The 24,506-nt window shown below is 40.2% G+C and overlaps 1 protein-coding gene across 6 annotated transcripts in view; it reads left to right on the forward strand.

Annotated features, from left to right (window-relative positions):
• The first annotated feature begins 2,861 nt into the window (after positions 1-2,861).
• The window catches only part of CBFB (core-binding factor subunit beta), a 64,502-nt gene continuing 42,857 nt past the window's right edge, over positions 2,862-24,506 (forward strand). For 2 of the 6 annotated variants that reach the window (XM_038368667.2, XM_043494825.1), the window contains exons 1-3: positions 6,853-7,131; positions 7,328-7,414; positions 14,122-14,238. In XM_038368667.2, the coding sequence (XP_038224595.1) occupies positions 7,054-7,131; positions 7,328-7,414; positions 14,122-14,238 (282 nt within the window). In that variant the 5' untranslated portion in view covers positions 6,853-7,053. Of the gene's footprint in view, positions 2,916-6,852; positions 7,132-7,327; positions 7,415-13,519; positions 13,778-14,121; positions 14,239-24,506 lie in introns of those variants that run through there. The other 4 variants (XM_038368664.2, XM_038368663.2, XM_043494826.1 and 1 more) reach the window with 3 other exon arrangements.

Here is a 24,506-nt window from a genome sequence, read left to right on the forward strand (position 1 = left end):
ACAAATAATGTTGACAATGACAAGATTATTATCATTTTTCTAAATACTGATTTTTTTATGTATGCAGGCATGTGTGAATTATTCCTTTTGCCCTGTTAAAATGATGTTCTTGTGAGTTTTAGAAACAAGACTCTGGATGTTCTTCCTTTTCTCAGTTTATGCCACAACCTTTAAAAGGAAAAGCTTTTTCAATAGGCAGATCACATGGTTCCATTGTCTAACTGTACATAAATGGTGTAGGATCATGCAAATCATGTTTTTAATAATAAATAGGTATGAAAAAGTCAGGTAGCCCTCTGGGAATATCTGTTTAATTCTTTAATTGTATAATTCAATCCACACTGCATCATCAAATGAATAATTGGTTCTGATGTTCTGAAGTCTGCATTCCATGCTGGTTTCTAGAAAAATGTCTACATTCCCTTTGCTAATTGAAAGAATCTGAACTGACTTCCAACTTATTATGATGGGTTCAAAGTATCAGAGGGGTAGCTGTGTTAGTTTGTATCCACAAAAACAATGAGGAGTCCGGTATCTGAAGAATACGCCATGCATCTGAAGAAGTGGGTTTTTTACCCACGAAAGCTTATGCCCAAATAAATCTATTAGTCTTTAAGGTGCCACCAGACCTCTTGTTGTTTTTATGATGGGTTGTTTGCCTATGGTATTGCCTAGTTCACTAATCAGGGCCCCTCTTTGTAGCAGCACAAACTTAATGCTACTGGATATAAAAATGTAGCTTTTTGTGCCTCTACCTGTCCTTAACTTTTTTAAACCATATAATTACTGGTAAAAGAATGTCTGAGAAGTTTATTAAAATAATAACACCACCTCACTCTTATACAAAGGAGGTCAGTATCATTATAGCCATTTTACAGAAAGAAAAACTGAGGCACAGGGAAGGAAATAACTTACCCACAGTCATACAGTAGGCCAATGGCAAAGTAGAACCCAGGTCTCCTGCATGCCATTCCAGTGCTCTGTCCACTAGGAAACACTACCTCCCATCTAGCTATAACAAACTATGCAGGCTCTGATTTGGTGAGAGATATGGTGCACATATATTTTTAAATAAAAATAACTTTTTCTTTACAAAGCAGTTGCTTTGATTCATTAGATATATATATTCTAGCAGACTGAAATTCACCCTGGTACAGAAGACTAGACCAAGGCCCTTTGTACCACTTAAGATCCCCATCAGAGTTATGTAGGGGGTCTTTGGACCACAGGATAGATTTAGCTGATGCTGGGTTGGCACAGAAGAGCACTTTGGAAGTGGGCTGGAATGGTTTGGGGGGAAGTCAAAGGAAGAGGCTTTGGATCCACGGTTTTCATGGGGTCACTGGATCTACAATTCCCTACTCAACTAGTGTGAAGGGGCTACAGAGGGAGCACCAGCTGTACGTGTGTAGAAATGGCTGGCTAGGGGTACAGGAGAGAACTCGATCACTAGGGCTTTATGTGAATGGACTGAATTTCACACTTAGTGCTCATGATTATATCTTTCAAATAGTCTGTTATATTAATTGAACTGCGATTGGCTTGTATATGCATACCAGCAGTATTTGATTATGCTCCAAATGACACACATCAATAGTTTAGTGTACACAGACATCTTGCTGATTAATGTACACAATACATGAAATTTAGATAAAAAGGGGCACAGCACCTGTACCTTGCACTTCAAATAATGCTCATCAGTAACTGCAACCTAAGGAATGAAGGCATTCTTTGTGGAAGAGAATTTAGTAACCACAGCATATATACAACCTCTAATTTGAATAAAATTCCCTTGCTCAGAAATAACCTCTCTGTAAATATTAAAGTGCCATCATAATTCAAGTTATTCATATACCTTAAAAATCTATAAAAGTTACTTTGAAAAGCAGTTCTGCTCTGAAAAGTGACTGTAAAAGCAACATGTTTATTGATGCTCAATTATTTCTACTTTCTGAATGCACACTCCATTACAGAGCTAACAGGCAGGCTCAATTCTTAACTTGTGAATCAACACCAAAAGAATTTGCAGTCCAAATTAGACCTTCAGTGACACCTGTGCAACCCCAGGGTCTTCAAAAGATTTGCACAGGTGTCACTGACAGAAACTTAGGAAGCAATCATATTGGTTATGCACAAGAAGAAACCAAATCTAGCTCATTCTTTGCTGATAGTTCTGCAGTGCCCTAAAGTAAAAACAGAAAAACGTAGTTTTATCACTGTTAAGAGTCTTATCTGCTTTTATAAAGAGGAACCAGATCTGTTGAGTAAGAAGGTGTCATTTTTCAGAGTAGAAGTGAATTTTAAAATATCAGCTCATCTTAAAGACAAAGAAAAAATGCCTGGAGTAATGGATGTTATTTTGTGCCAGTGTTTCACAATCAGTAGTTGTCAGGGGACTTTCCTGCCCTGTTTCTGTATTAAGAGTAACGGAGGCAACAAAGGGGAGACGGTGTTTTGTTTTGTTTTGTTGTGAGCAGTCCACTAATATTACTGCCTAGTTTTATTTAAACAAAAACATTGCAGAGAAGAGAGGATGAAAACTTAAAGAAGACAAGCGACATGTAAAGGGTGGTAGGGAAGAAATCAGTCAAACTTAACTTTGCCTCCAAATAAAATTTTGAAAAATATGTGCCAAGGTGAAAATAACAAATTGTTAGGTGATTATAAATTCCCATTTCTTATTTAAGGGTTTCATATCCAGTAATCAAATTTGTTTTGACCTGGCATATATTTTTTGAAAGTTTATTCGGAGGCAATGTTAAGTTTGGGAGAGGGACATAAATTGGGGGAGGTAAAAGTAAGTGGTGAAGGATTACTGACAATCAGGAAGCAGCTGGATCGCTACTGTAAAAAACTGGCAGTTCTCTTGTGAGGCCACCCTGTTAGCAGATGCTGTTGATCCTGCTGAGAGACATGTATATAACCTTTTTCTTTGGTCCTTTAAATATGTTTTGCCTGCCTTAGAAATTCACTTACTTTAAGAAGTACTAATTTGAGTATAACTATTCATTATCATTATTTTATTATTACATCAATCAAAATATAGTTTCTCTTCACTTTGACCATAACTAGAAGAAATAATAACAAATATTTGTCAATTATTTTGTTGTTTGCAGTGTTGTTGTAGCTATGTTGGTCCCAGGATATGAGAGAAAGTGGGTGAGGTAATATCTTTTATTGGACCAATGCTTTTCTTCAGATATGGAGAAGGTAACCAGAGAGTCCAAGATAAAAGGTATTTACAGGGTATACCTTGTATTTAGCTTGGACACACTGTTTAGCTTCTCCAGACCTGAGGAGGAGCTCTGTGAAGCTCGAAAGCTTGTCCCTTCCACCAATAGAAGTTGGTCCAATTATTTTGTTGTCATATAACCTTTAAACAGGATAGACATAGAAAATTGTTATGGGAAAAGGTACAGTCATACTAAAAATAAGAAATTAATAAAAAGATTATTAGTAAAGTTGTAAGTATGTAGAAAGTCGAAAATGTATTAAACTTTCCATAGAATAATTCTTCTACTGCAACCCCCCCAAACAATTAAGGGATACAGCCACTTTGTTCATATCACCTGTTCCTCCTTAATTTACAAGGACTGCATGCAAATCATGACTCCCATCCAGGCTTAACTTTGCTCTTTCTTAATTTGCATGAGTATATGTAAAGTTAAGAACATGTTACTAGGAGACTATAAAACCTCATTTCCTTACCAAGGGATCTATATATTTAATATGCTTTAACTAGGCTTGGAAGGATTAAATTTTTATTGGTAAATGTCAGCAAATGTTAATTTCACCATACACACACAAATGGACAAATATTTCCATTGATAATAATTGAAATTTACAAACAGGAAAAGTAAGAAAAATGTCACTTAGGAACTTCTTAGAGTTTGATTAAGGATACTTACTTTATATATTTTGCCATCAAGTTCACAATTTGTGTTTTAATGGTTATAAAGCTTTAACTTTACAAATCTTGCTGTCTACTGTTGTTGAATAATTATGGTCTGACCCCCTCCCCCCCCAACAGTGAAAATGTAAGTGGATAAAAATTGGAAAAAATGCTTAAACAAACATCAATAGTATTCATCAATATTATAAATAAATCAAAATTGAGTTCTGACAAGCCTAGCTATAACTTTAATAGAAAGGCTGCTGAAATAGAAATGGTCAAATATCGGTTGGTAAATGTACTAATCAGGAATGTCTACATATTCTTACATTTATGTAAGATACTGTGGATGGGATCCACGAAGGGACTTATGCATTGCAACGCTGAGCATCATCTCACCTGGAAATCACTGGGGCAACATTGTGAACCGCAAAGCCATGTTAGGGGCTTAGGCACTCTATACAATGAATGGGGAGAGACAGGCACCTCAGAGTGCAATCCGTCAGCGTGCTAGGTGGGGAGCTGCCTAAGCTAACCAATGGGAGATGCTGAGGAGAAGGGTGTGGGCTAAGCCCTGCCCCTCTCTCAGAAATAGGCACCTAAGTTTCCTGGCTGCAAGAAGGCTCCTAGCTCTGTTTAAACGGGATCCCACCTCCTGGAGTCAGGTGGCTTGGGAGCTTAAGCGATTTCTTGGAGGACTGAGTTAGGCACTCCACAAAATGGGATGGGGATGCCATTGCCCATCTCCTAACATTTAGCCCACCGCTTAAAGCACTTTCCTAGGATATGGGAGACCCAGGTTCAATCTCCCCTTCTCTGCCGGGGGGAGAAATGTGGGAGACCCCTGTTCAAATGCTATCAGGAGAATACTCTGTGAACTATTCTGATATAGGGTTGTGGCCTAACTACTTAAGTATTTACAGTGGAACAGTCATTGGGCCAAAGGAGAGATTGAGCCTAAGTTTTCCACAGTCCAAGTGAGGGTTCTAACAATGGGGATAAAGTTATAAAGTGGATGGTGACAACTCTTTTTCTGTCGGGATTTTGAATGGGACCTGATCCAGTAGGTGTGTTCAGAAGCTGCCTAGTGGATTAGGCCCTGCGAGTTAGGTGGCCAAATGACTATCTTTCCCTGGCTTGTGAATTGCTCTGGGGCTCAAGCTATGTCTACCCTACTGTGGTAAGTCGACCTATGCTATGCAACTCCAGCTACGTGAATAACATAGCTGGAGTCAACGTACCTTAGGCTGAGTTACCGCGGGGTCTACACCGCCGGGGGGGGGGGTCAACGGGAGAAAATCTCCTGTCGATTTACTTTACTCTTCTCGTCGGGGGTAGCGTTCAGGGGTCGACTGGAGAGGGATCTGCTGTTGATTTGGCGGGCCTTCAGTAGACCTGCTATATCGACCACTGGTGAATCTATCTCAGAATGTCAATCCGGGCTGTAGGGTAGACCTGCCTTAGGTGGGAGAGAGGTCTCCAGATGCCTAGAACGAGGCAGCAGTGCACATGCCCAGAGGCAGAAACTTAGGCTGTGAGGTTAGGCACCCCCAGGATTCAGCATGAGTTTTGTAGATCAAGGTGAAGGGAAAAATGGGACTTAAGCACCTAAGTACCTGTGTGGATCCCACCCCATATATTCAACACAATCAGTAACTACAAAGATAGCATTTTCCTTTTATTCATAGAAAAATCTTAGTGCTCATTCAAAATATTTCACTAGTAGAGAAGCTAGGGAGCTCTGACATACATTCTCAGGCACTCTTTGATTAAATTAGGGACTGACTGTGCAAATACATGTGGGTAATAATACGTAAGAGCCAAGGATTCGGACTCAGGATTTAGCACTGTGCTTTGAACAAGAACTGATTCAGACATTAACAGCCAATTAAAAAAAAATTAAGATTAGATGCCTTGGTGTTTGAGTGGCCAACCGGAAACATCTTGGACCTGATTTTCAAGGGTACAGAGCAGCTGCAGCTCCCATTCCGTTTAACTGAAGTTGTGGGTGCATGGCCCCTCTGAAAATTGGGCCTACAGGGTCCCACCTTGGGCATTCAAAATGAGTGACCCCTCTTGAAAGTTTTGGCGAAACCCCACTTTGCCTGCGTCACCTCAGCTAGGTGGAGGTCCCTGAGCAGCGTAGCTCAAAAGCTGTTTTGATTTGGGATCTTGAAATAAAGGTGATCGCACAAGTAGATTGTTTGGTTGTGGGATCCAGGCCATCATATTGTTTCCAAAGAGATTGTTTTTGCCAAGGCCACGGTCCATTTAACGATCCCTTTCTGCTTTGTTTTAATCTGTTGTTGGTAGGAGTCACAAAAGTTCCTTTCACGGGAGGAGAGGGAACAGATCGGGCAGCCCTTTCCCCTGCAGGCGCTTCTCTTGCCTGGGAGGGTGTTTTTTCCCGACCCAACACCACAGCCCAGAGAAAACCAGTGTGTGTGTGTGGGGGGGGGGGGTGATTAACACCCTCCCCCCACCCAGCGCTGCAGAGGGACTCTGGGGCAGGTGCAGTACCTGAGCCGATTTTGAACGCCCTGCTGGAGGCTGCCAAGCCAGAGCACCCGCAGGGCTTGGCACGGGGCAGCCAAGGCCCCAGCGCTGCCCAGCCCCGAGGCGCCAGCTCCCTCCCGCGGGGGAGCGGAGCGTGACCGATCCCCGCGCGCCCGGGCAGGAGCGCGGCCGGGAGTCGGAGGGCGGCAGCTCTCGGCCGTCCTGCGGGGGGGGGGGCTCAGCCGGAAGCCGGCGAGACGGGGCTGCGCGAGGGGCGACGGCCCCGCTCCCGAGGTCCACGCGGGGGCGGTGACTCACGCCCGCCCAGACGCCCGCCAGGGAGGGGCGGCAGCGCGAGCCCCCAGCTCGCGCCGCGCATGCGCGGCGGGCATCAGCCCGGAGTTGTGAATGGTGCGGCTGTTTGGCCGGAGTTTACGAGCCGGGGAGGAAGTCGGGGGGGAGGGGGCTCGAGACGCGCGGCGGCGGCGGCGGGCGGCGCGAGCTCTGGCGGTTGCTGCTGCTGCTGCACTGGGCGCGAGGCGGCGCGGCCGGGGGAGGGGGCGCTGGGAGCCGTCGGGTCGGGTCGGGTCGGGTCGGGGGGGGCTCCGCGAACAAAGGGCAGCGGGGCGAGCCGCCGGGGCTGGGGAGGCAGCGGCGGCCCCACCATGCCGCGGGTTGTCCCCGACCAGCGGAGCAAGTTCGAGAACGAGGAGTTCTTCAGGAAGCTGAGCCGCGAGTGCGAGGTGAGGGGGGGGGGAACCCCCCCCCCGGGGGAGCCGCATCCGCCGCGGGGAGCCCGGCGGGCAGCCGCTGCCAGCGTCGCCCCGTCCCGGGCCGGTGGCGCCCGCCCGCCCGCGGGGCTCTCGCCGCACTCCGCCTCCCCTTATCTCTCGCGGCCGGGCGGGATTCCGCCTCTGATTTGCCTCCTGTGCCCCGCAGATTAAATACACCGGCTTCAGGGACAGACCCCACGAGGAGCGGCAGGCCCGGTTCCAGAACGCCTGCAGGGACGGCCGCTCCGAGATCGTAAGTGCCGCGCCGCCCGCACCCTCCCGGTCCACCTGGGCCGCTCGCTTGGCCCCCCGTGCGCCGCACGGACCCCGCCACCCGCGTGAGCAACCCGGAACTGCGGCGAGCCCGGCCCGCTGCCTAGCGCCCGCCGCCTGCGAAACAAAGCTGCGGACGCGGAACGCGGCCGCGGCAGGAGCGACTTCCTTATTGCCTGCCCCGCTCCAGCGCCCGGAGCGGGAGAGCTCCAGGTTCAGCGGTTGTTGATGTAACTCGCCTGCTGTTGGCGCGGCCGGGCGCTGAATCCCCAAATTTAGCAACCCCACCACCACCACCTCTGTAGGCTGCGTAACCCCCCCCCCCCCGCTGTGTAACTCACTGCTGTTGCTGCCAGCAAAAGTGTTGGGACAACCGCGTTTTCACTTTATAGGGCATAAAAAAGGGAAACTGAAAACCAAGTTAAACCAGCGGTCCACTTCTTTACAGAAATACGTGCGTCTTTCTCTCCAGCAGCTGAACTAAAATGTGTAGTAACGTTTCAAAACTACTTTAAGGAAGAGGAAAAACAGCGAGGAGTCCTTGTGGCCCCTTGGAGACTAGCACATTTGTTTGGACATAAGCTTTCCGTGGGCTAAGACCCACTTCATCAGATGCATGGAGTGAAAAATACAGTCAGCGGTATATATATTATAGCACATAAATCCATCCATACATATATACATACTGCTGACTGTATTTTTCACTCCATGCATCTGCTGATGAAGTGGGCGTTAGCCCACAAAAGCTTATGCCCATATTAATTTGTTAGTCTCTAAGGTGCCACAGGGACTCCTTGTTTTTGCTGATGCAGACTAATGCAGCTACCACTCTGAAACCTTTAACTCTTAAAGTCATTGATTTAAAACTCTCATGGTTGGGTGGGGCAGAGTGGATGCTGTTTGAGGGATGTTTTGTAGAAACTATCAGCTTCAGTATGTAGGATTCATAATATGTATTCTGTGACCTGTTTACAAAGTATCCCGTGATTTATTTAAAAATAAGTACTATAATATAAATGCATCAAATGTTGATTTAAACAGTTATTTACTTATCTGTCCCCTAGGGAATGGGCCTTGCATTGGAACATACAGTGGTTGTGCTTCTAAAGTGTAGCACCCAGTTGCGGAAAGCTTTAGTTATAGCTGTACTCTAGAAAAGAAAGGGAAGATGCATTTTCATTAACATTTAATATTCTCCATATATCAGTATTTGTTTCTATAAAAGATAATTTTAGAAAACTTTTTTTGCCTAATAGTAATAGCTAATGCTGCTATTACTAGAGGAATAAAAACATATGTATCTTTTACATTAGGATTTAAAAGTAGTGTTATGTATGTGAAAAAGTACTTTATAGCCAACAAAATGATCTATGAGAGTATATTGGCAGTTCTTCCTTCGCCATTGCATATATTGAAATTATAAGCTACTTATTTCAACTTTAAATTCTTTTGTCAAGGAAGTGGTGACTTCCAGGAATAAATAAGACTAATATGAAATTGTTCTGAACTCTAGCCTATCATTTGGTTAAAATGAGTTAGTAAATAACCTTGATATACTGAAATTTAAAATGGGGGGGAAAAAATGCAGTCACCAAAAGCTCTTTGAAATAGAGTAAATCTTTTCTAAACCAAATAAGGCACATTTCAAACTAAACTTTAACATTTGAAATATTGGATTTTTTCTTGGTGATGGTACTAGTAGACCACTATGATCCATGAAATAAAAGAGAAGATTCATATGGCTCCATGTAGTCAAAAAGTGACTAGAATTTATTTCCTGATTTATTTCTGCTTGATGCTTCTTGAATAAGATCTGTATTTTGTAGCGTGCTTGTTAGTGATGTGGTTATTTGTACAGTTCCTTAAAACATTCATATTGAAAAGTCACCGATTTTTTATTTTTTTTTAAATGAAAATGGTGGCAGAGTTTTCCTCTTCGTTAAGGGTTTATTTCAAGTGAGATGAGGATTTACCTGATTTTTGATATTTGTAAGAATTTTCATTTGTTGTGGCATATATTTGGCTTAATAAAAGACTTCCATATGCTTATCGTAAACCTACATTACTACATAGAAAAACTAGGGATTTTTTTATGCACAGTGTACATAGTGGAATATACCTTTACACAAATGATTACAATAAGTTACTATATTTACTTTGTGAATAGAAGAGGGGAGTATTCTAATATAGCAGATTCCTATTATACTAATTATCATCCATTTTCAGCAGTTGTCTAATACAGCTAGAGTGTATTTTAAGTGAGCAAAGTTTATAGAAAATCTGTAGAAAAAAAAATAGATATTCAAACCCTTGGGTAGGAAATCTCTTGAGTTTGTTTAAATTACTGTGTCACTGAGCATGTTTTTTTTGTTTGTTTGTTTGTTTTTTTAATTTTAAAAAGTTTACTGTTGAAAACAATTATGGATGGAGAAAAACATAAATTTTTACTAGCTTTTAAGGTTCCTGGACCGGTGACAATGCACAGTATACATCTGTAACCGACCACTTCACTGAAAACTTCAGATCTAAGCTTATAATTAGTTACAGCTAATATGGTTTGTGAAGAGTTGTTTTTGTAAAATGGGAAATTACTGTCTCTTCACCATCTCATTTCTATGCCTGCCATCTCTCCTTGCCAGAGCTCTGCCCCTTAAAATCTCCAGTGATGCCTGTTACACACAGTTTTTCAGTCTATTATAATACTAGGAAATGGCTTCTTCTTTTCTTGACCTAAGACATCTGGTTTGGTCCAGTAAGACTGATTGCTTGTTACACGTCCATTTAGAAAGTGAGGGTATTGTATGATCAAAGTTCTTAAAAACTAACCAATTAATTCAGTAAAAAAAAGTTATGTAGATGATTTGCTACAGATAAAGAATTTATTCTCATCTCTACCTAGGAAGGTTTGTTCCTTGTGATGGCAGTGTGTCCAGAAGTAGTCTAAAAGTAATATAAAGATGGAGTTACGACATAAATGCGTCATACAAAGGTCACTGTTCTCTAACTTCAGATCAAAGTGATCATGTCATGAACAATTTTTTAAAATCAAACAAGTCATTACTGAGATGTAGTCTTAAATTATCAGTGGTATATTGTTTTGAGTATTTTGAGGAGAGAGCCTACCTACAGCCACAATAATCTTCCAGAAGTGGTGGTTGTGCATGTGCAATAACTCCCCTGACACACTCACTGTACATAAATACTCAGTTAACCAGAATGGTTCTGAACAAGTTCTTCTCGTCTATTAAGTAATGAAAAGCCCTTTGGAAAAGAAAAATAAATGTAACCAATAACCTTTACAGTCTATTGATCCATAAAACTACTTTTGAAACTTAAAACCCCCCAAACCCTGTGTTAAGCATATTTTTCTGGATAGATTTAAATAGTCTTGGTCTCTTGCGTATACATATTTTATAATCACCTATAAATCTTTTATGGTAAATCTTTTAAGTTCAAATGGAAATTTTTTTTTTTTTTAATGTTGAACACTGTGACAAAAGCCAAGAGCTTTAAAGGGCCATATCCAAACTAAAACAACCGCTGGCTGCCTGACCTGCAGAAAGTCTGTCCTATTTTGAAGTCGCTCTATAACCTTGGTATCTTGGAGTGCTGATGTGGTGGCCTGTTCCTCCTCTTTGTTGTGACTGCGTAATATCGGTTTAGATGTTACATGACCATCAGGTTTTCACTTGCTCTGTCATTTATGGCAGTCAAACTCATGGGAATGAAATCCTGATGAGGATGGAAGACTGGAATTCCTTCCATGGCTGATATCTAATCAATGTGGGAATAACTTGAAAAGCCCTTTATTGACAGGCACCTCTCTCTCCTTTCTAGAGCTCAACCAGAAAGCCAGAAATAGGGTTTATGGGACTGTAGCTTGCTAGCTCCCTACAAAACACTAATGATGATGGATGGTCAATACATCTCTGATTTTTTACATACATACCGATAGTAGTCAGACATGCATATCTGCTGATTGGGAGAATAGGAGAGGCATCTCCAGCCTACACACAATAGGGGGTGAATGGGTGTGTATGTGTGTGGGTTGGGGAAACGTGGCAATAACAGCCACGTTTACATGATACGTTAGATGGGCTATTGGATTTTGTACATGAACTATTGATCTAATATAATTCATTGGGGGTATGGAACACAGTGCTGCTAAAAATTCACATGGTAAAAGTCTCAGTATTTTTAGATGGTCTGTATCTGGCCTATAGACTAAGGCTGCACAGTTCCAGTGGGCGTTGGCGTGCATTCATATTTTCTGTCATCTTTTCTATTCTTTTCCCCATCTTCAAGCTTTTCTATGATTTCCTGGATACATGTAACAATTTCTTCTCTTGGTGCTGCATGCTAGGTTGACTTTTCCCTGAATAGAATATATTAGTGCAGAGCTAGCATCCATGGGCCTTCAGAAACTTGTGCAGTCTGGAAAGCTGCAAAATTCAGCTGGGTCAGCCCTTTCAATGTTTTATATTAGCGTGTACATGTTTGTTTTTAATAACAGCCTTAGTTTTTAAAGCATTTTTAGCTGAGAGGATGGTAGTAAAGCTGCTTGGCCATGTTGGTGGTACTGCATTGTTGATTCAGAACAGTGTTTAAATCTAGAAAATTGTTTTTCAAAATATTGTATTTACATATGAGCAAACAAAAAACTACAAAGTGGGAAAATGATGTAATGCAAGGAAGCTCCACCAGAGTTCTGATGACAATGGCTCTAGTTCTATTCTTATGGTTTACATGTTAGGGGAACCTGTTGATGGAGTACATCCTTAAGTTACACTCCTGTCTAGCTTTTTACTACACATTTATACTGTTTAAAATGTTTTTCTTTATATGTTTTGTATTCTAAACAGATTAATATACTGGTGCAATATCACCTTGATACTAATGACCGCTGTCGTCAATTTTAATGACTGTCTGTGTTAGCTTAATGGGAATGCTCAAAAACTGCTTATAAGAGAAAGTCAATAGCTAAAACCTAATCACAGGATATTAGTCTCCTTCTGCTACAAAAATGTCAGGGCAAAGCAGGTTTCATTTTCAATGTGAGAGATATTGATCCTGTGACACTGTTCTACTACAATGACTTGTACAAAATGATGCAGAGCGAACTATATTTTAAGTGATAGTGCAGTAGAGTGATTTTTTTTTTTTTTATTACCACTAAGTTGCTGAATTCTGTGTTGCTTAGAGCAGTGGTTCTCAAAGCTGGTCCGCCGCTTGTTCAGGGAAAGCCCCTGGTGTGCCGGATCGGTTTGTTTACCTGCCGCGTTTGCAGGTTCAGCCGATCGGGACTCCCACTGTCCGTGGTTTGCCGCTCCAAGTCAATGGGGGCTGCAGGAAGGGCGGACAGCACATCCCTCGGCCCATGCTGCTTCCCGCAGCCCCCATTACCCTGGAGCGGCGAACCTGTGGATGCGGCAGGTAAACAAACCGGTCCAGCGCGCCGGGGCTTTCCCTGAACAAGCGGCGGATCGGCTTTGAGAACCACTGGCTTAGAGGAAACATCTATTTTATGCTTCTCTCAATAAATCATCTCCATAAATTCAGCTTATTTTGAGCTGCATTTTTATGAATAAACTGTTTTCTGGATTAGTATTCTTTTAAATTTTAAGTGAATAATGGTAGTCAGTCCAGAAATTTGATTACAAGACATTCTATTTGATATAACTGTATTTTAACGGTATGTTCTGGTATAAGTGTGTATCCGTGTGTGCATATTTACACACTGTACTATAGCATAACTGAAACAGTGAATCAGAATTCTACTTCTACCCACATTGTTTCCCCCTCCCAGCTGTGCAAGTTGGAGCTCTCTTTCCCTGTTTGAATTGCTGTGATATGCATGACTCTAAACTTCTTATGAATGAAAATGAAACTTTATTTTCAGTTGAAGGTCATGGTTTTTTTGAATACAGGGATACTCATTTCTGATAAGGTTAAGTTAATGTACCTTCAAGAGTTTTTGAGAGAGATTTCTCATACATGGAACATCTACTAATCTGGATTTCTCTGAAATGTTTGCTCACTCACACACTAGCTATGGTGGCAATTAGATTTCACAACTTGACAGCGTAATATTATATAGTATATGGAGGGGTACATTGATGGTGCGTTCGCTCACCTGTCTGTCACATGCAAAATAAGGATAAATAAATATTTTCCTTGCATTTTTGTCTTTAGATCTCAGGTAATATGCCTCCTGGATTTATATATCTGTGAAAAACAGATAGGATTTTTTTGTTCAAAATCTGTGCTCCCAGTAACAAGTCTCTGCAGCTCACTTTCTTCTGAAAGTTCTTCTAACTGGGAAAAATGCTACTTTTTACAACATGTAAGCACTTCTTTAGTAGGTTTTGGTACTGAGTTGTTGGTACGGGATTTCCTGACAGAATTCTGAAGTAACAGATTCTAATGTCAGCAAAAACTGATTTGAAAGAAAGTATTGATTCCATGTTGTATTTTATATCCGAAGCAGCCAATGGCAAATGTTGTCAAAATGGAATCAGATGTTTGTAACTTAATACTTAAGAAAAATGATGAGTGCATGTTTTTGACTTTAAGTATTCTCTATGCTGCTTGGCTTAAGACATAAACTGATGTAAAAATAAATGACTGCCTGCATAATTTATGTAATGTCTTGCTCCCTGATCCTGTTTGTATTGATTTTTCTAAAAGGCTTTTGTGGCCACAGGAACCAATCTGTCTCTCCAGTTTTTTCCGGCCAGCTGGCAGGGGGAGCAGCGACAGACACCGACCCGGGAATATGTTGACTTTGAAAGAGAGGCAGGCAAGGTAAGAAGGAAATTGTTGCAATTCAAAGATTTTTATGTGCATTGTCTGTGGGCTTTTAATATAAACTGTGTATTGTTCGAAATTCTTAATGTTCCACAGTTCAATGCATAGTAGAGTTAGTTATAAAAAATACCAATGAAAATTATTAAGATGAAGTCTGAATTTCTCTAAGGGATTGTTTAAATTTAATTGTAACTTGTTTTAAAATATTTTTTATATTTTTTGGGGAAAGGTATGTGGGGTAATACTTGGTTCTTTCCTTCTATTAACTTTCATTTATGTTGGAGGGCAGAAGCCCACTTCTTCATAATAAAATGCTTAGGAACAACTGAAATTTGTTAGTTTTTAATATACAGTAGACACACCTTTTGGGACTACATTAAAATTACAAACCTTAACTAGCAAGTTATCTTTGAGACTAATGAAAATTTCTCTCTGAGCACATTCCCTTGTCAGGGCTCAGGTTGGCAATTCATATGAAGTGCTTGCTCTTGTTCTTCTACTAGACATTTGTGCTTGACTTTCACCACCACAAAATTATAAAGAATAAATAATACTTGCTGACTTTGCCTGTTTCGCTGTTCTGAAATGGTTGATCCACAGACTAAAGTTCCTTAATGGCACAGTGGTACTCTATTAGTGTTTTAGGTTACATCTTTCATCTCAGAAAACTTGTTTGAGAGGTCACTGATAAATTTTCCTGGGGTTTTTTTTTGTTTTTTGTTTTTTTAAATGTATGGTTTCACAGTATAGGAAGAACACTTTAAAAACAATGCTTAATGGATATGTTTCTCTATACTATGTAGGCTATAGGGGCCTGATCCAAAGCCATTGTAGTTAATGGGACTTTTCCATTGACCATGGGCTTTGGGTCAGACAGCGTATGTACTCTTGGACTTCCCCCGGGGCTGGGTAACTTTTCTGTACTTTAGTTTTCTAATAACTCTCTTTTTAGAAAGGTTCTTAAAGGGACTTCCTCAACTCAAAACTCACACTATCTGTTTTCAACCTTCTTTTGTTACAAGTAACTATTAACATTAAAAAAAACTGAAAGACGAGGAAATACTTCATAAAGTAGTCTTTTTGGGTTTTCCCACATCAGTATAAATAGGAAAATCCGATTGCAAAAGCACAAAAATTCTCAAAGGACTTACTCGGGGTCAAATGTGGTACCTGAAGTTTCTTTTAACTCATATTTTGAAATTAACTGGAGTTCAAGTTGATAGTATCATGTTTGTATTTTGCAAACCTATTCTACTGTAGTGTGGAAGCCTGCAAAAGTTCTTAAAAAACACATTTTGGGCAGGGAGCAGCGGGGGAAGGCTAGGTACTGGCTTTTCTGGTGAACAAGATGAATTGAGTTTGGCTCTTACTGAAAAATATTGATTCTGGCTCATAACTGAATGAGGCATTTTTTCTTGTAACATAGCAAACTGAAGTCTGTTTTTGCCTATTCCAAAAATAAACAATTCTGTTTACTTCCATGATTTTGTTTTTAACTTTGTTTCCTTGGAATGAATTTTTAAAGTGGTGAACTAAGAACTTAAGAATGGCCATACTAGGTCAGACCAATGGTACTTCTAGCCCAGTTGCCTGTGCCAAATACTTCAGAGGGAATGCACAGAACAGGTTAATTCATAAAGTGATCCATCCTCTGTTGTCCAGTCCCAGTTTCCAGCAGTCAGAGATTTAGGGAGACCCTGAGCGTAGGATTGTGACCCTGAACATCTTGGCTAATAGCGGTTTATGGACCTATTTGCCATGTCTTATGTAATTTTTTTTAACTCACTTGTACTTCTGGCCTTCACAACATCCCTGGCAACGAGTTCCACAGGTTGATTGTGCATCATATGAGGAAGTGCTTTCTTATGGTTTGTTTTAAACCTGCATCCTATTCACTTCATTGGGGGACCCCTGATTCTTGTATTGTGTAGAGTAAATAACACTTCCTTCTTCACTTTCTCCATACCATTCATGATATTGTAGATCTCTCTCATATCCCTGCCCTCAGTCCTCTTTTTCTAAGAAGAGTCCCAGTCTTTTTAATCTCTCCTCAGATGGAAGCTGTTCCATAACCCTAATCATGTTTGTTGCTGTTCTCTGTATTTTTTCCAATTCTAATATATTTTTTTTTTGAGATTGGGTGACCAGAACTATAAACAGTATTTTGGGTATAGGCATACCATGAATGTATAGAGTGGCATTCTATTTATTACCTTATCTATCCCTTTCCTAATTGCTCCTAACTTTGTTTTTTTTGGGGGGGGGGGTTGGGAGGGAAATGCTGCAGATTGAATAGATGTTTTCAGAAGACTATCCACAATGTCTCCAAGATCTTTCTTGAGTAGTAACAGCTAATTTTGTGTGTATTGTTGGGATTATGTTTTCCAAGTGCATTACTTTCCATTTATCAGCACTGAATTTAATTTGCTATTTTGTTGCACAGTCACCCAGTTTAGTGAGATCCCTTTGTAACTCTTTGCATTCGGCTTTGGAGTTAATTATCTTGAATAATTTTGTACTGTCTGCAAATTTAGCTATCAGATTTGCAGGAATTTAGTATATGCTACTGCAAAGCCAAATAGAATTGATCTTATCACTGTTTGCTACTTCTTGCTTTTTACATGTTAGTTTATAGTAAACTTTCAGAATATTTGGCTAAATAAGTCTCCTTCCGTATTTTTTCATTTAAGGCCATTTAGAAGTAGAAGATCATCCAATAAAACATGAATGATATTGTACTGTACTTTGAACAAATCATTAATTCCTGCGTGTGATTAAAGTTATTATAAATCACATGGGACATCAAGCTTGTACTATACAGACTTGTTTTAAAGTGAAGCTACTCCCGTAGCATGTTGAGAAGAGAAGCAAACAGGGTCGAAGTGCGTTATGATATCAACAGAAAGCACCTGATGGCATTATAGTTTTGTAGTTTAGTTGTCTGTCACTTACGCTTTATATAACTTTGTAAGGAGTTTTATTATGATTTTTTTTTTTTGCACATATTCAACTGTGTCTACACTCAGATGTGATTTCTGTAGCTCCATGCAACAATTTTTTGTAAGCTTTAACTCTTGAGGCAGCGGCATAATGTGTGTTTGTTCATCATTGGAGCTGTGCCAGCAAGGCATGTTTTTAATTATATGAATAAAATATAGGCTATTGAGGGAGCTGTCATTTAATTATTATTCTAGGCGTAACTCTGAGATCCTGAACGTAGATAAAGTTAAGCTTACAAATACTGGAATCTTTTTATTCTAGAATTCTTTACTGTTTCAGAGTGTTTGGTTAACCAACTAATGTCCCAGAAATAGTTTATTCAGAATTTGTAAGTGCATTACTGCCATCTATAAACAGTTACATCCTTAATCATGTAATTTTATTCTCCAGATAAACAGTTTTCTAAGGAAGCTTTTAAAAAAATTCCATAGTTGAGACCAGTTTGTTGTCCAGGGATAATGAATTAGCATCCTGTTCTTTATCCACAGAATAGGAGTATGACATACGAGGCCTTTTTCAGGATAGCAAATTCCTTAATAGATATTGGGACTCTGGGGGATAGATTTTCACAGACAGATAAGTGCAGTTTGAGTTATTTTGTACCTACAAGGATATATACATTCTAGAGGCAAATTTTCTAGAGCCTAAAGATCATAAAACAAAATCTTTCAACAATCTTCTAAAAATAAAAAGCTCAAAAGACGAGTAGGAGTTGCACAGCGGATCAGACTTGTGGCCTACCTAGTCCAGGGTCCTGTCTGACAGATGTTTCACAGGGAGGTTCAAAAAACCCCAGCAGTAGGCAGATGTAAGGTAATCTGCCCACACGAATGTCTCATCCTCATCCCTATGAGTTACAATTTGGTTTAAACATCAGGTTTTATTTCTTTTCAGATTCCCTTTGCTAGCATTAACTATTGTAACTCTGGATATTTTTATCGTCTATGCAATATTCAGAGACAGATTCAACTTTTACATTGTTTTTGAGGTCAACAGCATGCCATGGCAGTGTGGTCTATATTGCGAGAAAGTATTTCCTTTTATCAATTTTGAATGTTGCCTTTTAATTTCATTGAGTGTTCCTTTTGTTTTTCTATTATGAGAGAGAAAATAAAAGCCCCTGATATTATTTTAAATACTCTTATTATTGTAAAGTTAAAAATATCCTACTCTTTTCCATCTCTGTCCATGTGAGGTTTTTCTATGTCCCTAATCATTTTTGTCATGCTTCTCTGAACCTATTCTAATTTTAGAACACTGTATTTGATGTATGGCAACCAAATATTGCACCCAATATTCCAGAGGAAGCTGTTCCGCTGAGTTATATAAAACTTTATATTTTTCCCCATATTAATCTCCATTTCATTCCTTATGTACTTCTTGTTTGCTTTTTTTTGACGACAGTTGCACATTGATCAGAGGTCCTCCACACAGCCAGCCTCCAAGATGCCTGTGTCTTTTCTTGAGTTCACATAGTAAATTTAAACCCTTTTAAAGTGTTTGAATAATTGAAATCTCTTCTTCCATTTTGCATTAATTAGTATTGCCATTGTCTGCCATTCACCTAGTTTAGGTCCCTCTGACATTCATCACTCTTATGCTGTGTTTGACATCATTAATAAATATATTAAACACTGGACGGAGTATGGCACTTTGAGGCACCCAGCTGTTAACCTTTTGCCAAGATGTAAATTGACCATTTATTCCTATTTTGTTTTCTGTGTCTTACCGAGTTTTTCATGCATGACCGTGCCTCTCAGATGATGACTTAGCCCTAACAAGAAGCTGAAGAAACTTTCTCAGAGTCCCGCTGGAAGTATGTATAAATTGTTCTGCTTTATCCACTACTTTATTAGCACATTAAACATTCTTAGACATTAACAAAACACACTTTTCTTCACTGAACGCATTCTGGTTGGACTCAGTCATGTCCTGATGTTCACTTTTTAATTACCTTTCCAACCAGTTTACTGAGGTGACGCTTACTGGTCTATAATTCCCCAGATCGCCCCTTGTACCTTTTTAAAATAGTTTTAGAATATTTTTCTGTCCTTCAATCCTTTGGTATGGTGGCTTTTTTTTAATGGGGTTTCGTATTTTTGCTAGCAGTTCAGCTGCTTCGTGCTTGAGCTCCTTCAAAACTCTTGGTGGTATATCTGGGCCTGGTGACTTATTTCTTTTTAAATGATCAGTCTGTTCCAGCATCTCTTCTTCTGACACCTCAGTCTCTTATAGTACCTCATCCTTTTTGCCAAAAAAGGTCAGGTCTGTAGTAGGTATTTCCCTGACATCCTTTGTGGTAAACTGATTCAAAAAATGAGTTAGTTTCTCGGACATGTCCTTATCTTCCTTAACTGCTCTTTAACCTTTGGTAATCCTATGGACCCATCAATTTTTTTTCCAATGCTTCCTGCATTTAAATAATTTGTTTTTATACCTATTTGCTCTTAAATCCATTTTTATCCTCCTGATTTTCCTCTTACGTACGCCTTATGCATAACTCTAACGTCATTGCAGCCTGATGCACTTTCAGAACAAAAACTTTAGGTTAGCAACTTTTTTAGCATCTCCATACTTACTGAGATTCATATGATTCCTATCAATCCTTTTTTATGTCCCTGTAGTACTTCGTCTGCAATTTGTAAAACTGCTTTTTCCTTAACTTGAACTTTTATGACATGTTGCAGAATCGTCGCTTTATTCAGTAGCATTTTATATGTTTCATCTTTTTCTAGAGGTCTAAACTCAGCCATCCACGCTGTAGAGGCAAGATGTCAAATTTCCTAATACTAGCCTCTAACCTCCTAATATTTGTCAAAGTGAGAATGAAAATAGAATAATTGTATGAGTTAACTTTTATAGTGGGGAGCCAGCTATACGATTTATGAGTGTTGCATGGATTACTGTAGTTTCTGAAGTCCTTGCAGCATAGGTTTTGGGGAATATCCAATCTTTGGGTTTTTTTGTGATTCTCCTTTGTTCACACTTTGGCCTCTGTTTACTAGACTGAATTGTTGCAGTTGTGTGGTTTCATATTTTTTTTCAATGCAAGAGAGAAGTAAAAGCTTAATCTCCTTAAAGATTTGATTGAGTCTAGCTCTTTGTGAAATTCACGTAAAAGAATTCCTCCATGTTTTTAAAAGGAATTGTGCAAACATATGAGTTATCTAGACACTTGCTACTAAAAATCTTGGTAACATAAAATGATTTTTCTGTAAATTATTGGAATGCATCTTAAGTTATTTTATCATCCCGATTGAGTATTGGAATACATGAGTAGCTGTGATAATTATTGGGCCTTAGAACTGGACTGATTTTCCAGATAAGCTTTAATTGGTATATGTTCATTTATTTTGGTTGGGATTTTTAAAGGAGCCTAGGAGACTTAGGCACTCAATTTCCAGCGACTGTTGGTGGAAACTGGATGCCTAACTGTTTGGCTGCTTCAAAAATCTTCCTTTTCATGTTCTTTGATGGTAAAAGCTATTGAATATTAGCAAAGCTGATAGCAAAGGGATGCCACTGATGTGGAAAGTAAAAAGATTACCTCTGAGGATATATCATTTTAAAGGAAAGAACTCTAAGGCTTCATCTGTGCTTGTAGCTGTAGCACTTCAGTATAGACACTCACTACAGTGAAAGGGAGGGGTTTATCACATTACTGTAGTTCAGAGTTGGGCAAACTATGGCCCGTAGGCCGCATCAGGCCCGCGGGACTGTCCTGCCGGGCCCCTTAGCTCCTGGCTGGGGAGGCTACCCTCTGGCCCCTCCCCTGCAGCCACACTGTTGCATGGGCAGCGCTCTGGGTGGCGGGGCTGTACACTCATGCTGGGCGGTGCGGCAGCATGTCTGGCTCCGGCGGGGCTGCCAGACATGCTGCTCTGAGTGGCATGGTAAGGAGGTGGGGGGTAGCGGGGGGCGGTCCGATATGGGGCAGAGGGTCCCAGGAGGCAGTCAGGGGACAGGGGGTGATTGGATGGGGTGGAGGTTCGGGGTGGGGGGTGCTCAGGGAACGGGGAACAGGGGGCAGTTGGATAGGGCACAGGTTTGGGGGCAGACTGGATGGGGAACAGGAGGGGTTAGATAAGGGATGCGGTCCCAGGGGGCAGTTAGGGGCCTGGGTGTCAGGAGGGGGTGGTCAGAGGACAAGGAGTGAGGGTGGGGTTGGATGGGTGGAGAATTCTGAGGGGGGCAGTCGGGGTGGGAAGTGGGAGGGGTTAAATAGGGGGCAGGGGCCAGGCTGTTTGGGAAGGCACAGCCTTCCCTACCCAGCCCTCCATACAGTTTCGCACCCCGATGTGGCCCTCGTGCCAAAAAGTTTGCCTACCCCTTCTGTAGTTGATCGACCTCCCCGAGAGACAGAAGCTAGATTGATGGAAGAATTCTTTCACCAACCTAGCGCTGTCTATGGCGGAGTTTAGGTCAGCATAGCTGCATCGATTGGGTGTGGATTTTTTTTTTTCAGTGTAGCCCAGCCTTTAGTAAATAAAGATCTCTTGCATGATATAAGCAATTAAATGCTTAGTAGATATTCAGCTAAAAATTCAAGCAGGTTGGCTTATTGGCCTACCACAACATACTTTGTGCTTGATATATAGGAACAAAATAACTTTTCTTGTACTCAGGGTTATTATACCAACCACAGGTGTTTGCCAATGTAAGGATTATCATATCTCCTGTTTACTGGTTATTATATTTTCAGATGTTTGGGCTAAAAGTAGACTATCCATATATCTCCTCTGCTTCCCCAAGATCCTGGCTTGTAGAGAAGATAAGAGTAGACAAGAAAACTAGGATTTCCAGTTGCTTTGGCTGATCTTAAAGGCACAGGTATCAGACAATACAACAGATTATGTACAGGCAGGTCCTTTGCTTCCTTTATGGAAGAATCAGGATAAACATTTTGTCCTATTCTCAATCTATCTTCAACTTGTCTGGAACTCAAGACCCAATTATTAAGTGCATTTAGTTTAAACAGGTTTTTGAGGTAGTGTAGTTTGTGTCAGTTTATTTTAACATCAAGAATTGAGTGGTTGGTGGGGAGGTCAGGAAGTGGTAAGTTTAAGAAATCAATCCGCCCAAAAAATTTGTTAATTGTGTCTGACTTTTGGGAAATTCTCCTCAGACCATCTCTTGTCTATACAAAACTGAAATTAATCTAATTTATTATTTTGACTAGAGTAAATTTTTCAGGAATTTGGGGTATAAAAAGCTTGGCGTCTAAGGCAGTTTTGTAAAAAAAAAAAAAAAAAAAAAAAAAAACTACTTTGTTGATTTACTAAAGAACATTTCTAGTCATTGTTGGGAATATTCCTCATTAGAAGCTGATTGTCTTCTATGCAGAATAAGGAAGATACTGTAAAATGTTATTGGGTGATGAAAGCTAAATAGCTACAAAAAGTACAAAAGACAAAAATTGAATAACTTGCATTAGTTTGTCTTAATACTATACTATTTACTGAATAACTATTCATACATTAGATTCTTAACAGCACTGTGTGTACCATATGTGCTCAATTTCCTTCAGAAAGTTCCTTATTTAACCAGGTATTCAACAGTATATAAGATTTGGAAGTGGGGTAAAATAGTACAACAATTATAAGAAAAACAGGTTATTTTTAACTCTCTCTCTTTTCAGCCTAAACTATAACATTTACATTGATTTGTTTCTGTGGCCTATGTGAAACAATTTTCAGTTTCTCTCATTTTCTAGGGCAGTTTTACAAATGACACAATCACCATAATTGGTACTCTTGTTGGACGTCTCAGCAGAAAAGCCAAGGATTTGAATGGATATGAAGGCTATAGACCACACATTCGCCCTCCCCCCTCCCAAATAAAAATGTTTGAAGCATGTTTACAGGGAGGCTTGAATAAATCTTTTGCCCATCTCCTTGAGAAGCCGGGGCATTTCCATATATATGACCATTTTAGTTAACAAAGGTTAACAAAAATAATAGTTTTCAGAGTAGCAGCCGTATTAGTCTGTATTCGCAAAAAGAAAAGGAGTACTTGTGGCACCTTAGAGACTAACAAATTTGTTAGTCTCTAAGGTGCCAAAAATAATAGTATTTCATTGTATTTATTACAGTGGCTCTCAACCTTTTTTGATCTGCAAACCGCAAAAGCTAAAAAAAAGAAATTGTCCCATGATCTGATTTGTGAAAAATTAATTGCAAGTTTGTCAAAATGAATGCAATAAAATTTAAATAAACCAAAACGAATTGATTGAGGGAGAAAAATAACTAATACATGCAGTCTAAAAGTTGAACTTGCTTTTCCAGCCATCAGTTTTTCTGTGCTGTTTTGTAGGGATGGATAGGTAAGGGTTCTCTCCTCTTCCTGTCTGCTTTCCTGGTGGAACTGGCTGCATGGTTTATTATAGTATTGCTTCGTGCCCTCTGGAACCGAGTTGTACATGGGAAGAAGAAGGGGGGTTTAAAAGTTGCTGAGGGATTGGATGATGGTTAAAGGGGCAGAGGAAGTGAGTTGCTCTCCTTGCCCCATTCGGTCCTAGTAGCATCCATAGTTGCTGCTTTTCTTTCAAACATTAGGTGCTTTCTAATGGATGCACTCTTGCTACGTGTTTCTGAGTTCACTTCACCAATTCAGAAATGGTAGTCTAACAGACTAACAATATGTAATCGCTCGCCTTTGAACCTTGGTGCTCCATGTTCTTGGTGGGGAAAAAAACACATAACACCAGTTTTGGGATAATTCCTGTTTCACTTACATCAGTTATTCTTCATCTCTTGTTTATCCCTTTGTTATATCTTTTTGCTGTGTTTCTGAGCTGCCTGCCTTATCTCTTCCCCTCCGCTCCCCACCCTTGAGAGCAAATGCTAGCTACCATAATGCCATCCTAGTCAATTTTATTCCTAGTAGCCAAAGCACTGTTGTTCCTGAGTACTACCTTATTCCAGAGTAGTGCAGAACACTGATTATTCCTCCCTAGTCTGCTGCCCAGATGTGTGGCAGAATTCCAATTGGCAAGCATGGTGGCCTTGCCATGTATAAATGCTTTAAGGGGAGCGCTGCAATTTATTTGTAAATTTAATTTCCCCCTCACCCCCCCGGCCACTATTTAGGTTACATTTTACCATGTATTGTGTCTACATTTAGATTAGAGGAAGCGCTTTTTGTACTTGTAATTCTGTATTTTCATACCATCTCAGAATATTGAAAATAAATTTCCTCACAGATTTTTTTTTTGTAATTTTCCATCTGGAAAGCATATAATGTGTCTAAACATGGGAGAAAACAGC

The sequence above is a fragment of the Dermochelys coriacea genome, chromosome 12, assembly GCF_009764565.3.
Source record: "Dermochelys coriacea isolate rDerCor1 chromosome 12, rDerCor1.pri.v4, whole genome shotgun sequence".
NCBI lineage: Eukaryota > Metazoa > Chordata > Testudines > Dermochelyidae > Dermochelys > Dermochelys coriacea.